Source organism: Nasonia vitripennis, chromosome 2 (genome assembly GCF_009193385.2).
Source record: "Nasonia vitripennis strain AsymCx chromosome 2, Nvit_psr_1.1, whole genome shotgun sequence".
Taxonomy (NCBI): Eukaryota; Metazoa; Arthropoda; class Insecta; order Hymenoptera; family Pteromalidae; genus Nasonia; species Nasonia vitripennis.
Window position 1 is genome coordinate 27000634 of NC_045758.1, and position 17732 is coordinate 27018365.

General features: G+C 46.6%; 1 protein-coding gene across 4 annotated transcripts in view; it reads right to left on the reverse strand.

Moving 5' to 3' along the window:
• The window catches only part of LOC100677798 (dachshund homolog 2), a 218506-nt gene extending 201863 nt beyond the window's left edge, over nucleotides 1-16643 (reverse strand). For 2 of the 4 annotated variants that reach the window (XM_016982882.2, XM_016982880.3), the window contains exon 1: nucleotides 14912-16641. In XM_016982882.2, the coding sequence (XP_016838371.2) occupies nucleotides 14912-15699 (788 nt within the window). In that variant the 5' untranslated portion in view covers nucleotides 15700-16641. Of the gene's footprint in view, nucleotides 1-14911 lie in introns of all 4 variants that reach the window. The other 2 variants (XM_016982883.3, XM_016982881.3) reach the window with 2 other exon arrangements.
• Between the last annotated feature and the right edge of the window lie 1089 nt (nucleotides 16644-17732).

Below are 17732 nucleotides of genomic sequence, written 5' to 3' on the forward strand. Positions count from 1 at the left end.
ACCACGCGTGCGCTTCTTTCTTTACAGAACAAAACATTCGCATTCTACGCTCTCTGCGGTGTGTATATGAGACAAGCAATATAGTCGTACTTGTTCGCCGCAAAAAAAAAATTGGTCAAAACTTCATCTATAGATAAATCCAATTTTTCTCGCAATCCACAAAGCACACAACGCGTCCACACAGCGCGTTCGATCTCGTTCCCGCGTCGACGCTCCGTAGAGTTTACGAGCTCGCTGTTCTCCGCCGGTGATTCACGAGTTCGTCGTCGCCTTTTTTTCCCCAAACCAAACCGCGCGCGGCCGTGAATTTATACGCCGTTAAATTACGCGCTTAATTCACGCCCGAAGCTTCTTATCCAAACCTGTATACGTCGTTCTTTCTTCGAAAAAGAAAACAGGAAAAAATTCTCGTATATAAAATTGAAATCACGCGAAAATCGCCAATCAAAGCACTCGCGAGCATACTCGACTCCTCGTGTGTTAAAAGGAAGTAAAGTCAAAACAATCATTACGGATGCAACGACTGCACACTTGGCGCTGCGCGAAAGGGTTGATTTTGCTCGCGTGCGTCTCAAGTTGGTGCGTCAATCAAAAAGCAGCGGCAGCGATCGGGCGAAATTCCCGCGCGACTATTATCGGACGTATATCAGCGGCCTGGAAAAGGGCCGAGTTATAGTATGTGTGCGCAAGGAGGGAAGGTAGGTAGACAGTTGGAGAGAGTTTGCGTGATATATGCGCCAAGTGCAGTAGCATGTGTGCGCGCATGAGAATTGGATTTTCTGTCTACCCTTTCTCGCGCGAGCGTTAGTCACTTGCCTTATTAGCTGATATTCTGTTAACTGAGTGTTTTTTCGTAAAGGCTCCTTTACTTGTTCCTGAATTCAAGCACAAACAGAGGTTAGATATAAAAAAAACACTTGAGAATAGGAAATCCGACGAAAGGCCCGAATCGCAGCCGAAACTCTCGGAAGGAATACTCGCGCACATAGCTATATCGAATAACTGCCTCTCTCTTACTCGCGAAAAGGGGCTTATTCGCGTGTGCACGCTATTAACATACGGCACTCCAACTCGTTACATACGGTAATTAAACGACGCACGAGATCTCGCTGCAGCTCGCGAACAGTTATACATGTATATACAGAACGCGTGCATGCTCGCCCCCGCGCGCGCGCATGTGCCACTCACCTCCGCGAAGCTATTCTCTTGCTTATCCACTTTGCTTTCCGTACACTTGTACAAGTCGTTGTAATACCTTTGGTAGTTTTCGGAGATATTAATTTTTATGCAGGAGAAATCGCGCGTGCGCGCTTCGCTTGTTTCCGTCGGATTTAATTACGACTTGTGCGCGCAGATCGCTTGATGGTAGGTGTCCGATAAATTTGAAAGGCGGTGTAATTAACAACAATTTTTTTCTTCTTTCCAGCTCTTATCCAGAATAATTTCCAGGCATACGCACGAATAATTCTCACGCCGCGCAAGAAAAATCAGAGCTCGAGCGTGAAATTCGGCTCCCGCTAAAAATCTCCTATGACGCGCAGAAGGAAGAGACCACGATCGCTGACGCGCAACCCCCCCGAAAAGGGTCGAAGATTCATCGCGGTATAGACCGAAAACAAGCGGGGACGAGTATATAGGGTTCGGTCCTCTCTCCTGGGGACGGCTAAGATAACGCTCGGGGGTGTCGGCGAGAGTCAGCTGTTTTATATAATGTGTGTCACTGGCACTGGTTGATGATCGATTTTCGGAGTAGCCTCTGGTCCTCGACCCCGTTTTGCTGAGTGTTTTTTTTTTCTATTTATATGTTTGCAACAAGGAAATCCGCTCGAGGTATCGTATATAATACGAACGCGCTGAGAGAAGGTTTGGCGTACACGCACTTATCGAAATTTTATGAACCTACTTATCGAAGATAGCCGCGCTAATGCTCACATTACGCTATCGAGACAGTTAAATCTTGCTCTTTCTCTCGCTTGGTGTCCGCCGACTTCTCGGACACGTATTATTCCTCGCCATGGAATTCTCCTTACATAAGTCCGCTATCGAGGCTATAAATACCGATAAGTTCATACGTAGTATAGCCGTATAATCGACTCTCGAAAAACCCGCCGCGGCCCGACTCTCTTGCACTCACGCTCACACTGCAGTGTGTATACAGACAGGCAAACATATGCAACTCGTTTCACACCTGGTTCAACGTCCAGCCACGACAGCAGCAGCGAGTCTCTCGCTGCACAAAGGCCGATTTTCAACAATCATTAGCAGCGGACTTTGTGTGAGATGCTGCAGAGAAGATCGAAGAACAGACCGGTCGATCGGAAGTCGAATAACGTTACCATTTGTTCCGCAGGATAAAATCTGTATACAAGCTTGTGTGCGTGTGTGAGAGAGAACAGCAGACGGACGGTGGGAGAAGAGGGTCTGAGGAGGAACGGAGAAAAGGATGCCTACTAGGATGATTGCGAAGAGAAAAGGCGAGATGAGAGGAGTTACTGTATGAGAGAGATTTTGATTGATTGATGGATTGATTGATAAAATTGTTATTAGAGTGTGTAGTGCAGTGTCTGTTTGCTATGTTTGCCCATATCGGTATGCATTTTCATTAAAATGAAAAAAAAAATTCACAGAGATTCCACATTCCAAGCCTCTGAGCGAAACTTGGCGAAAATCGAAACACAATCCGAGTAACCTCCGACTGAAATTCCCCACTGAAAGCGAGAAGCCAGAAACATCTCTCGCGGCTGCAGAGAGCAGCAAAAGAAAAGAAAATAGAACGCGCGGCAACGGCAGCAGAACGGGAGCCTGGCGCCATTGCAACACAATACGAGAGGCCCCGATGACTTGCATTTGTATCCTCTCTCGCGCGCAGCCTCTCTCTCTCTCTCTCTCTCTCTCTCTCTCTCTCTCTCTCTCTCTCTCTCTCTCTCTCTCTCTCTCTCTCCTTCGTTCGTTCGTCCGTGATTATAGCTGAGGGGCCCTTCCATCTTCCTTCTTCATTTTCTCCTTCCCTCTTTGTTACCTCTCGCGTGTCTGTGTGCGCGAGTGTGTATACACAGAGATGCCCTTTGGAGTTTCGCGCGACGGTCGAGAAATCTGAATTCCGAGAGAACGCTTCGATGTTTCCGTCCTTGAATTCGCACAATTCGTCGATCGATTCAAGAAGAAAGAGTGCAAAACTTTTTTCCAGCCACTTACAGACGTCCGCAGAGACACACGGAGAGCTCTCGAGTTGTCGATTTAATCCCGCTTGTTTGTCTTTGCATTAATTATTCAGAATTAAGAACGCTTTCTCTCTCTCTCTCTCTCTCTCTCTCTCTCTCTCTCTCTCTCTTGTGCGCCGTAGCCTCGGATTACGCGGGCTTTAATATAACTTGTTGCAGATTATTAATTACCAGGAATTATGGGACGTCTCTCCCTCCTCCTCCTCCTCTTGGCTAAAGAAAGAGCCGCCTTCCCCGAGATTTGCGCTTTCAATTAATTTCCCTGAATAAAGCGAACAACCGATTGTCGGTGTAGAGGAGAAATTAATCGACTGCGCAAGTAGCTATATAGCTGGACAATTTTCAATGCGCTGCAGCAAATCGTGAGGTCGCAGCAAAATATCCTTTGATGTCGACTTTTCGCAATTGCCAATTGCGAATAGATCGAGAGAGAGATGCGTTTTTTTCATCTGCGCGGTCATTTGCATTTCAAGATCTCGCGGAGAAATCGACTTTGCTGCGCTGCGCGCGCCGTATACTGTAATGAGATTTTCATTTGTGATGAAATACTGCACATATAGACGAGTAGTATATACGAGGGATTATATTCTACAACACGTCTTTTAGGCGACATAATAATTCACGCGGGTTTATGTAATAATAAAAAGTATTTAGATCGAACGAGATTGCGTTGCGCGGCGCCGCTTTGTAAACCTATATATATTCGCACACGGTATATAGACGCTGTGCTTTATAAAGCTTCGTCGAGAGTTGTATAATAACAACGTGGACGCCTTGATTTTCTAATTGCATGTAATTGTCCTCCATATTTATGTATGTAGCTCCGTAATAATACTGTTTTGTCCGAGAGAGCTTACATGATTTGCATATGAAGCTCGCAATTTCTAGACTGCGAATATACTTATATCGTCACCTAGATCAGTCGTTGTATTTTTTTTTCGAATGAATCTCGCGGCTTTTAATTTCAATCGATAAAATTTCTCGAGAAAAAACAGTCCAATTTCGCAATCTTCGCGACAGATCGCGAATCCCGCCATCGCGCACACTCCGCCTCCCTACTCTCCGAGACTCATACGCATACTACAATTATTCGTCGCGCAGCCAATGGCAGCCGTCATATATTTTCTGCATAGCTAATGGACAGACGCACGCGCGGCTCTTGTATAACAACGTCGGGGAAGGCCCACACAACGGAAGGGACGACGCGCGCGCGTGTGCATGTGTGTGTGTGTGTGTGTGTGTGTACGTTACGCACAAAAAGAGACGGGAATCGAGGGCCAGCTGTTGAACGAGCAATCGCGCGTGGATGTGTGCTAGAGCGATTTCTAATGTCGCGAATTTATTTTGCTATTCAAATTTCCAGAGCGGAGAGATGAGAGCCTTTTGTCGTGATTCGGCCATTGTGGCGTTTCATTATGTTTATTGGGAAAGGCAAACAGTACGTGTGTGTTTGTCGATGTTAATATTTCCCGTTGATTACGTATGCGTTAAAAAAAAAAAAACCGTAATTATTCCTCACAGGATTATATACTGATTTCCATATAGCTAATGACTCGTCTCGGCAACACGACGCGCTCGCGAATAATTCAGCGCATCACTACGAAATTTACCTAAATCATCGCAACTTTCAATAAACCCGGCGGCAACACGCGCTCACTACTGTTGGCGTTTTTCGCGCATACGCTCTTATTCGCACTTTCCTCTCCACGACTAATAAGATCATGCGATGATTTGCTCGCGCGCTCGAAACTCTATGTGCCCCGTGAATCGAGGGAAATAAATATTAATATGCTTATAGGATAGGTATACGTTCTATTGTGGTAGCCGTATATATATATATACACACACACACACACTTTAGTTCCCTCTTTCGTATAGTATGCACAAGACACACACACTTGGCGAGTAGCCGCGTGTTATTGTCGGCGGGCCATTACGGGAGCCAATTAATCTATGCACAATTTCGTAATTAAACGGCTAATAGCGCATTGAATTACAGCCCAGGGCCGCGACTCCCACGTCCCTCTATACACCGTAAAACTGCATTATTACGGGGAAGCTCGTTTTCTTCGTCGATCCTCTTTTCGTACAAGGCTTTGCTTCTGCTGCTGTTGTCCCGGTTCCGTTGCGCATCATTTTCTTATTTTTATCGCCCATTTTTAGACGCAGTTGCGAGAGAATGAAAAAAAAAGGGTAGGCCAGAGTAGAGATCAATTAAAAAGCGCAGACTCTCGGTTCGTTCGAGTCTCAGCTCTTTTCCACAGGTAAATTAATTGATATAATTGAGCCGACTCGTTAGTCGCGCCGACGCACATCGAGCCCGCGAACTCCGGCATTGTTATATTCTCCGATGCAGCTTTTCTTTTCTAGCCTGTGTAGCTATACTCGCGGAGAGAAAAGAATCAGGCCCTCGGCCTTATATGCAAAAATCATAACTGCACATTCGTGAAGCTACGCTACCCATTACCGCATGTATATCGGTATATTATACACTGAGAAAACTAGATATTAAAATTTACTACATATGCAGGAAAAATTACTATATTATATAGTAACGGGCGGTTATACTTGCTTTGTATTAAATTTTACTATCTCAGATAGTAATTTCTATACTCAAATGAAATTTTTAAAAATATAATTTTTTTTTTGCTGGCCAATTTTACGCGCTTATTCGAATATTATTTATTATTATTATTGATAGTTAATGCTGTCAAGTGAAAGAAATAAATGAAAGAAAGACATTTTTTTGTGGCGACGGGAATTGAACCTGACCTCCGGCATGGAAGTCAAGCGCGCTGACCACTTACCCAAACAGTACTGTTATGTACAAAATTTCAAATCTGATATATTAATCACATTTACTCATGAGTTAATATTAATAATAAATTGACCAAAATTAATAAATAATAGCAGCGAATGATATTTTATCACTTAATAATACCAGATACACATCAAATTATAGATTTTGGTCTCTGATTACTGCATAAATCAACTTTATAACCTCAAATTCTGGCACACGGAGATATTCTTAAAATAATTTTTACTATATAGTAGTAATTTCTAGTAAACACGTAACAAATTTTAATATAAGTCTAACAATTTTTACTATGAATATAGTAAAAATCGTCATGGAGCGAGTATGACCTGCCTTTACTATCTAATATAGTCATTTTTCCTACATATGTAGTAAATTTTAATATATTTAATATGTTCTCTCAGTGTATATTTTTCTTCATTATACATTATTAATTCCGTAGAATATGACCTTCGAAAGATTCTCCTTTCTTTTTGCATATGTACTCTCGAAACTCTCGGACTTGTGTTTACGCGAATCGAGCAAACGCACGGATGCAATTACGCGCCGAGTGTGATAAGCATCGCTCGCTCGCGTTTCTCCCGCTGTAGGCTTATACGGGGCAAGGGCGATAAAGCGGTGCCGCGCGCGGACCTTATTCTTATCTCCACGCCAACGGCTAATTCCTCTCGGGCCGCCCTTTTCTACTTCTGTGCATGAGCCCGCTCGTGGGTATCGTCTACACCGGCGCACGAGTGTGTCCGGCTATACAGGATTTATCAACCCGTTAAAATTCCAACCTCGAATTTTAACGCGAATGAAATTTCACCGATGATTGATCGAGGCTCAGTGTGCCGCAGCGAAGATGAAAAATAATAATAATAAGCCTCGACGAGACCGGTTATGCCTCTTTTCGCTGCTATAATTAGGAGCATTAAATCGTTTAAATAGCAAACAAAAGAACGCGCACGCGTGTACTGCAGCAGCAGCAGAGAGTGCGTCTGATGCAACGTTATCTATCGCGAGCAATTCATCCAATGAAAAAATTGATTCGAAAACCTGTGTGATTCGCTGAAGGCTGAACTAATCGTACCGATTAGATCCTACATTGGAGTTATGCAATGACAGTCGCACACGCGCAGATTCTCGCTCTACTCTGTGGTCATTGGGATCGAGCTGTTTTTTTATCTTTTCCTATCTTTTTTGTTCCCAGCTTTTTCCTTGCGATGGAAGTAGTGTAAAATCGCGCATTTTTCCCGAGACGACGATCGACCAAATCGAGCGGCTCTATAACTGTATATCGGAGCTAATAAAAGCTGTTACGCGACATTGGCTCTCCAGGATAGTCGGCGTGAAAAAAAGATTTGCATAGAAATTTAGTCGATTTGCTTTGTTTAATCCGAATCGAATCATTTAAAATAAAGGGGGAAGGATCGATGACTCCTTCATACGAATAACCTCTCAATCACTCAGTCATAACGCCAAGAAACAGTAACCGGATTAGCCACGCGTTTAATGATACGAAAAGAGTAATATAATATCAACGTCCGGATCTGCTCACGGAATCTCTGGAAAACCGCACGTAAGAAAGCCTCTCGATTCTAAAAAGAGATAAACCCAGTAGCGCAAGAAAAAAACCTATACTCCACGAGCGCAATGAAGCAAAGCGAGTGCGCCCTAATGGCTTCTAATATTATAAACAGTCCAGTTGGCTTCCGCCTGTTCGAGCGCGACACGTCTCGCTCGTCACCGAAAAACAGAAAATCGAGACAGTCGCCTTCCTCCCGTTTCTTCGGCGCATTGCACCGACGATATTATACGTTTCTTACTATCTCCTCTGGATTCTTATGTATTCGAGAGTAGCCGATAGATCGATTTTCTTTCTATGCAGTGACGACGGGGAATTCCTAATGGTTTTTTCGTATACTCGTATACATTTGTTAGCTTAGAAACTGGCGATTTATTTGCTCTGGAGGCTTTTCTTCGGCCAACACGAAAGTATTGATCTAGAAAATGTTGTACTTGCGCGCGGCCGTCGTGACTAAGAAGTTTAATTGAAAGGATTGGATAATGTCCCGCGGAATTATTTCATCGGTTAAAAATCGTTGATTAAGTATAGTAGATCAAGGCGGGATCAGACGTTGAAAATTCTTTGACTCTGTAAAAAGAAAAGACTCTCAAAAGCGCGTCTTGCAAATTCGATATATCCGAAAAAAGTATAAGCTCCCATTTTTTTCTGCGGCTTCGCGAGCAAAACGCCGGATCGAATATCGCGCACGCACGCTACCGAGCATCTGTGTACTATATGTGCAATGCGCATCTCTCTCAGCTGCAGCCGGCGCCGCTTGACCGCAAGAAAAATTCGTCTGAATTATCGCCGTGGTTCTGGACTGCTGCCGCTGTATGTGTGGAAACGCGAACGGTAATTCGATGCGCAATTAATAAAAATTGAGCGTCAATTTTTCGGGGGTATTTATCACGCGCTCGCGGAATCGTTAATGTATTTCTGAATTATTTACTACAATTTAAATCGTGATCTGAGTTGAATTTTTGAACTTATATATGTGTGCAATAAGTGTACATAAACCACAATGAATAGAGATCAGGAAAACCACAAATCGACAGGAGACACAGAGGAAGAATAAAAACCGAGAGCTGTACAGAAGCCAAACGTTTTTTTCGCCCACTTTTTTCTCCGATCTTTACCTAGTCAATTTACGCTTTTTCCATACTCTCCGGCTGTTTGTTCTCTTCATCGTTTTTCACCCAGACATCAGCATTATACACGAATCCCAACTAAAAGATGATTCATTCTTACATATAGCTCGCGCTCCACGACCGCAACGATCCGACGTTTTTCCCTAGGTACACGTAAAAGTAACTCGGATTCGTTGACCCGACTAGTTACAACATTCTCTCACTTTATAAAATACACACACGAAATTCAAAAGCACCTGCAACACGAGATCCAAGAATTTCCAAACAATCCACTGCTGTATCGCTATTCGAATCTCCGCTTTTCGCGCTTGTACAACGTTTCGGCGCAGTACAACGTCGCTGCACACGTGCATATAAGAGAGCCGCGCATGTCGCCGAGGCCACAGCAGCAGCATCAGCCTCTTCATCATCCCGAGTTTCAGCTAGCCAGCTACTCTTTTTTTCCCTCGATCGATATGTGTTGCCGCCGGCGCTGCCGCCGGTAATTATCGCCTGACACGGAAACGCCGCTAACCCACCACCCTGTGTGTGTACTATATACACGGAGAAAAATGTATCACTAAAAATTACTATATTTTCTCCTAATCGGGAGACAAACTTAACCTATGCAGAAAATATAGTATGTTTGTGTGAATATTTACTATACATTTATCAAAAATTGCTATAACAGTATAGTAAAAATTGCACTTCGCTATGACTTGCTGTGTTCCGTCGGTAAAAAATTACCGATAGAGCTCGAAAATTCGTCGTAACTCAAACCGACGACAGGAATTCGTCTGATCACTTACTGCCGCTAGGGGGCGACTTGTAAACTCCACTCGCAAGTGACGAAAAACTGTTCGTATATAAGGAATGTATATAAGGAACTTCCAGATCAGAACATTATACATAAATATAAATGTGATTGTTTAGCGATGCGTTGTTAGGTTGCGACGTGTATAATAAAAATAGCTTGCAATGTATGTAAATTAGGATATCATGAAATTCTATGCGATGCAACTTCGAGATTTAAATGTAACAAATATATGAATGAAAATTCGCCTGCGACACCCCCAACAAATACAAATAAGAAAAAAAGCACCAACAGACGACAAAATAAAAGGGCCAAACATATTTTTAAAAGGCTTTAAGTATCCATAAACTCTGATATGCGGTATAGTAAAAATTGCTATGCTGTGTAGTAAAATCTGGTGATCTGAAATTTTACTATACCGTATACTAAAATTTAATATAAGTCAAGCTTGTCTCCTCGTTACTATACAGTATAGTAATTTTTGATGAAAATTTTAGGAATATTTAGTGATAAATTTCTCTCCGTGTAGTCGTGCGGCAGATGCATATGCATATAACACGGAGACCAGAGGGTCACACTGGAATTCGCGAGATCTTCAGGGAAGGAATTAGCATTGTTTCTTTTTCTATTCTTAGGAAAGTAGCCATCGTTGTTTCTAATTGAAATTTATAGCCATCGGGCGCGGGTTATACGCGGATAATTTATGCGCGCGAAAAGAGTAAAAGAGAAAGATATCTTATCGATGATATGAGAGATACGCGGGATAAGGGATACTGGGACTTTATTTATTATGCGCTGCAGCGACGGAAAAGTGCGAGAACGCGCGTCGATTCCGCTAATTATGCTCTCTTGTCGAACACGTTTTTCGGGAAATTTTGATGAATAATTAAAAGGCCTTATCGAGTCGGTAGTCGCGACGCGATATAGATATATCGTGATTTATGACGGCGTTCGAGCAAAGCGTTTAATTACTTTTTTCATCTGCAAAACAGACATCAGTTTTGTGCGAAAAATGCTTTATCCAATCGATTAAAATCATCATCATCATCAGCTCCGACAGAGATACGTATACCGTAAACTTGGAAAACGAAAGAGAGAGAGAGAGAACGAAAGAGCATATCGTTACTGCCGACTCATCGATTTCTAAAAAGCAAAATATCCACATCGCCGGAAAAAGCATCGAGCCATAGCGAAAACAGACACAATGCCTTGCAGTAGTCGCGCGCATTCTCCAAACAAAAAAAGCGCTCCTCGTCCGTCATATTACAAGCAAACGATAATTTCTCAGCTGTCAAACCATACGGAGCAGCAGCAGCAGCGTCGAACATGAAAGGCCGGATTAATCCGCACGAGCCGGGCGGAAAAAATGAAATTGTAAAAACGGGGGTTAAAGACCCGCCACCGTCGATATGATACGAGAGCGAGAGAGAGAGAGAGAGAGAGAGAGAGAGACGGAAAGGAAAATACAAGGGCACACGAGTGTGCGGCTTTTCCCTTCGGGGTATATAAAGAGTGTGTGTGTGTGTATACACACACACACACACATATATATATATATATATATATATAGTTACGCAGCGCTGAGTCGTGTGCCGACGGCAGACTACCGAGGAGAGAAAGAGAGAGACTTATACGAGCCCGAAAAAAGGATCCGCGGCACGCTAGCAGTGTGCAACTATACGGAATCAGTAGCGTCAAGCTTATAATACTTTGAATTGGTCTGCTTTCCCTACCGCTTCAACTTTCCTGCTCTCTCTAGTCTCTGGCTAGCGAAGATAGGTGGCGTATAGTCACTTTTCGGTTGCCCCCGTAACGATCCGCGCGCCGAGTATAGATATAGCATAGATATGTGCCACAGTCTACGAAAACAACCTTGTTGGACCTACTCCTTGGGCCGCTCGTGCTAAAATAACTGCCGTATGACAGCTTTACCTTTTTGACTTACTGAAAATCGACACATATTGCGACTAAGTTACCTAATTCATCAGCATCTTTTCGAACGAATTCTTTATAAGATACGTCAGCTGGTGCGATAAGAACTCTCGCGTATGAGTCTGTCAAGCTACCTCGAATCCGCTTATACTTTGTGCTCCAATTCCAAAAATAAGCCTCAATTCAACCTTTCGAAAATCATCTCACCTACATTCGAATATCGCTCAATCTGTACCACAATAAAACGCCTTGAATTCAAAGCCTCTATACGCACAATACTTCCTCCGTCGGTTGACGTTATATAGTACAGTCTCGCTCTCTCTCTCTCTCTCTCTCTCTCTCTCTCTCTCTCTCTCTCTCTCTCTCTCTCTCTCTCTCGCGAGATCCCCTCGTCACTCCGTTTACCATTCCGTTTCGTCTGGCACGTGGGTGGGGTAGAAAGGGACGAAGCGAGTAGAATTCCCAGGGACGATTCATTCAGAGAAACGGCGCCGTGAAAGGGACACCTGTTGGCGTCCCGCGCACACGCGTGACAATCGTAGAAACGGCTATAGGTATACTCTGCTCTGTGAGCCGTATTCGATGTGAATGGATGCGGTGTGTATAGCATATACGTGCATGGGGGAATTGAGAGCACGTGGCTTACTATACTGCACACTCCCAGCGAGTGATATCGAAAAAGAAGACAGTGATAAGGAATCGAAAGCGTTATGCGACTAGTGAAAGGCGCGATTAGAGTCGAATCCGCTCTGGCTTTTTGCTCGTGCGAGGAAAATCGACTGTTTCATCCAAGTTAGTTGTGTACAAGCGTCTACAGTGTTTTTGAAGCCATTCTTATGTAAAGTTGCGATTCGTTACGTAAAATCTGCACTGACGTGCAGCGGCGAATCGAACTACTTCGATAACGCCGACAGTTTCTTTCACATATTGTGTGTACTTTATACGTAAGCATTTCTTTGTGCGCGACGAGAAGATAGAGCGAAAATAATAAGCACATCACAATATTTTGAATTTATCCAAGCGTCGAAGGCATTTGCATGATATTAATCGCAGAGAAGAGCGAATGATGTATCCGCGCGCGCGCGAGTTCAAAATACGGTACACCTATCTCAACTATGACGACGACGAGGACGAAAAAAAAGAACAAGAAGAAGCAGAAGATCCGATCTATTCACGTGTCATGGGAAAAGTTAGACAATTGCTCAGCAATTTAGATATCAACATGCATCTCAAGAAGCTCAATCATAGCTTCGTGTCTACGTGTGTACGCTACTACCATAGCTCTCGTCTCGTGTCCGTCGGGCAATTAAAGTTTTATTCGACTATCGTTTATTGCTGCGCGCGGCGTATATGAAAAGGAGAAAATAGACGCGCGCGCGGAGAGATGATAGAACGAGAGGAAAAAAAGGCAAAAAGCAGAGCCGAGAGCTAAGAGTAAAGCCTGACTATAGGTGTGTATGTATATAGACGAGCTGAGGAGGGAAGGGAGCGCAGAGTCCGAAGACGAAGTGTTGCCCAGAGGCGACACGTTGTGTTATTAATGTATGCGAGGACTCGAGCTTCCGTTTCTTGGCCGGGGCATAAAACATCATTTAAAACGCGCGGGATTTCGATCATTTCAATCAACACTTCTTCCACGTCGGGCTATCTCGGTTCCCACGAAATTTTCTCCGCTATTTTTCAACGGCGCTGCGTTGTTTCCTTTTTTTACGCTAAAATGACGTATGTATACGAAATATTTTTCCAGCGAGCGATTTTCCGCGCTCTCCGTCTGCGGTCGACGTTGAGAAACGTCGGTATATGTAGGAAGCGCTTACCTACACGTCAAAAGCATGATGTTTTTATAATTCCGCGAGATATCTGAGAAGTAATTAAAAGTGCATTTGACACACACTGCATTCGCACGAGAGATGACTTCCTATACTTCCAGCATCTGTCATTCGCGCACTATCTTTCGCGAAATCTAAGGCGACACACCGTATTATTCCGAAGATTATAATAGAAAACGTTACACGCACATGCACACTGCAACAGAAGCCGAAGATTTCAATCTCATAATTAAATTTCTACGAGGAAGCAGAAGCAAGCCTCAGCGTGAATTTCAAAGAGCCAATAATTCAATCACCTCGCTGCAACACAGCCATACACATACACACACATAACCAAAATCTAACCCGTCGCCGCAGACGAAAAATTCCAGAACTCTTCGCTCGAACTTTCGGACTCGTGATAGCCACGAGGCAGTGTAGACGCAGACTTCGCACGGCTTGTGCCTCTCAGTCACGAAAGACAGAGAGAGAGAGAGAGAGAGAGAGAGAGAGAGAGAGAGAGAGAGAGAGAGAGAACGGCTAACCCACGGAAAATTTGCGATCCCGGTTTCTTAACAGACGTGTCTCTCCCACACGTGTGTATAACACACAATATCTCTATATAGACAGCTGCGCGTCGATGATGACGTGTGTGTGTGTCCCAGCGCAGGATACGAGAAAGTCGGCTGTTTAACGATTCAACGATTGCTTATCGTTTGTTATGCGGACAATCCGGTATATTCACTTGGATTTCCTTTTTTTTTTAATTAATCAAGCGCGTGCTCGCTCGCGCAAAAACCGATCGACGTATGCATTATCATGGGATATAGAGAAATTTTCCGCGAGCTCGCACGATGTAGATTTCTCCTCGAGATATTTGCGCTCGTACTCGGCTCTCCGCTGTATGCGTGTGTCGAGAGGGTTTTTTTAGAGATGTGTCCTTTTGCGAGAGTCGCGATGTAGGTTGAGTGTGGATAATTTTTATTCTTTATACGTATATTGACAGAACGAATGATTTTTCTCAAGAATCTTCTAGCACAAGGAATACAATTTTTAATATTTTTCTTCGCTCAAGGATACATTTTAAAAAGCGACATAAAAGCGAGTATTATTACCGAGAAGCGTTATTTCGCAATTCTAGAAACAACTATTTACGGTCCGCTCGTGAAACTGCGTTCTCTCTCTCTCTCTCTCTCTCTCTCTCTCTCTCTCTCTCTCTCTCTCTCTCTCTCTCACGTGTGTGTATGTGTACATCCGTACATAGAAACACGGCGCATAGCTATAATTATCGAATCATCACGTGCAAAAGGAAGCCGCTCTTTTGCAGTATTCTAAACCTCGCTTCTCTCCTATATGTATACTGTAATATGTAAAACCACCCAGACTATTTTAGAAGCGCGCAGCGTCTGAAATTTTCGCCAAAAACGCACGTTTCACCTCGCGCGCGCGCGCAATACCGCTTTACATACACGTATATACACAATTCGCAATCCATCACGATCGCGGCGCCCATAATTATTGCGTCAAAGCTCGCAACGAGCGCAGCAGTGCAATCGCCGACTAATTTCGTCAAAGTCTACGTGCAGAAAAAAGTTAGCTTTCCATAGAGCCGCATAGAATAACGCGAATAAGAATTGATGCTTACCTGGCGGTCGTGCAGTCCCTGTAGAGCACGTCGAAGTCCTTGCAGCTGAGCAGCTTGCATCTGTTGACTCCCGGCTGGATGGCCCCGAGCCCCCTGAGGATCCTAACCTGCTCGACGTTGCAGACCAGCGGCACGATGTCGAGCCTCTTGAGCTTGGTGTAGACCGTGTGCAGGCCTCCGACGAGGTGCTTGAGGAAGAGCTCGAACGCCTGAGGCAGGCAGAGCATCGTATTGCCCTGGATGATGAAGGCCGCGACCTTCTGGCCGCGGTAGTCGACGAGCTTGCACTCGTTGGCCGTGGGGTCGCTCGAGCTGATCGGCGGCGGGCTGTTGAAGTTCCTCGGCGGCATGACCGCGTGGTGGGCGGCCATCAGCTCGAGCGGTGGGCCGTGATGACCGCCGAGCATGCCGCCCAACTGGCCCAGGAGGCCGAGGCCCGGCGGCGGCAGGCCCGGCATCCTCGGGACCATGCCGGCCGGCGCGCCTCCGCCGCCGGCTCCCGCGCCCGACAACGGCGGCGGCGACAGCGGCAAGCCCTGGGGCGGCGAGCCCCGCGTCGGCGAGCCCGGCGTCGGCACGCTCCGGTGGGACTGGTGCTGCTGCTGCTGAGCCTGGCTGTGCTCGCGCTGCAGCTGGTCGCGCGGGTGGGGCTGCTGGTGCGCGCTCGGCAGCGAGTGCACCTGCGACTGACTCTGCGCCGGGCTGTTGGGGTTCTTGGGACTGTTGGTCCCGATCGGGCTGGCCCGGCTGCTGTGCTCCGATGAGCTGTCCATCGCTCCGTGATCCATGGGCGCTAGATTCGTCGGCTGGTGGTGCTGCTGCTGCTGCTGCTGCTGGCGAGCCTCGTAGTGCTGCTGCAACTGCTGCAACTCAGGGCTGCCCCAAAGCTGACGCTCGGAATGCTGGGCCCTGAACCACGGATAGATCTTCGCTAGGGGATGAATTGTTGATGATTTGATGGTGCACAAGTCTACGGAGACGATCCGCGGGTTAGCCCGGACCGCCTGGGTAACTTAAGAGCACTGACAGGGGGTACAAGTCATTTTACGCCTGCTGCGCGCAGCTCCCGCTCGGAGCCCGTGTCCTATACGCTAGACGGTCCTTCGATAAATCGACGGAGAGCATCCACGCGGGGCCTATCAGATCATTTTGAGCCGTCGTGGTTGGACTTGGTCGGAAAAGAGATAGAGAGAGAGAGAGAGAGAGAGAGACAGTCACGTGTCCGCCGCGCACAGTGTCACCGGGCTGTCGCGCACTTCTCTATACGTATTATACCGTGTGCACTAATGATAATTCCAACGGCACTGGTCCATCGTCGCGAGTGGAAAATTCACTAGGCAGGCTACGCACAACAACACAGAGTCCAGGTGTAGTCCACGCGCACTGAATGAATGAGAACGAGTGACAGAGCAGAGCAGAGCAGCTCTGCAAGGCACGTATCTCCACTCGAAGTCCCGGCTCGCGAGAGTGTGGCTCAGCTGCGGCAGAGAGGAGTGACTCCGTGGTCCGCGCCGGGCGAGCAGCGTGTGTCTGTGTCTACGTGTGTGTATTTCCCTCTAGCCAGTCACAAATGTAATAAATAAAAACACGAGTCGGCCGCGCTCGCGCCTCCGTCTGCTGTGCTTGCTGCGCTACCTCTCTCTCTCCGTATCCGTCTGTGTCTGCGCGGGCGCGCGGGCTTTCTGCTCTCGCTCTCACTCGCGCAGTCGAGTCGGCTGGTGCGCTCCGGCCTCGCGCTCTCTCGCTCGCGCTTGCTCGCGCTTGCTCGCGCGCCGCCAGCGGTCGCGCCGCGAAGGTGGGGCCCGGTGGTGGGGGTAACCGCGGGGCGTGGTTCCGCGCCCTAGCGGCCAGCTCATTGGTGGGAGGAAAGTCGGGGGTACGGCCCCTATTGGCTGGCCGCCACGCCCGGCTCTGAGCGCCTCGACCAACGGGCTCAGGGCTGGCCGGAGTGGGGGCTCGGAGCGCGCTTCTTTTTCTCGCGAGTGCCGGCGCGAAGATTTAGGAGCGAGCGAGCGAGCGCGAGGCGAGGGAGAGGGAGTTTCTCCTTCTCCGCTCGGGCGGCCTCTTCTCTGCGCTGGCGCTGCCGCCGCGGAGGGCATATGCAGGTGAGCGCGCGGCGTCGCGTCCTCCCTTCCGCCCTCTTTCGCGCTCGCGCGTGTGTCTCTTTGTCTTCCTCGCGACTCTCGAGTCTGTCTCCGACGGCGGCGAAGAATGTCCCCGGCATTGGAATCGATCGCGAGCGCGAGCCAGAAAGAGAAGGAGAAACTGTCGGAGTGGGGGCGGCAGAGGAGGAGGAGGAGGAGGAGGAGGAGGAGGAGAAGGACAAACGTCTCTGCTCTCGTACTCTCTCTCTCTCTCTCTCTCTCTCTCTCTCTCTCTCCACCATATTCGCCATCAGCATTACGCGCGCGCACTTATTTCTTCTGTAGGTACTCTCTTCCACTCTCCCCCGCCGAGAGCGCTGCAGCCCTCTACTACCTACTCGCTTTCTGGATTTGATTTTCATTCTCCCGGTCTCTCGCTCGAAAGCAGCCAGCATCCGCCCTGCAGGCTGTGTATAAGGGCTTTCTGACTTGCTGCATGCCTCTTATCAAACTTTAGCAGATTTTCTCTGTCATTTGCCAGCAGGGTTGCAGCGTCTCCTTTACTCTTGACGTCAAAGAGTACAGTACAGCGCGCTGATGTTGCCTCTTGCTCGCTTTGTCTTTATTGGCAGGACGAATTGTAATGTTGGAGGAAACTCAGGAAAGACTAAGTATGCAGCGGGTGAAAAGAGAAGAAAGTGCAGGAGCGTCTCCTGTTCCAAAGATGCTTTTGGTAT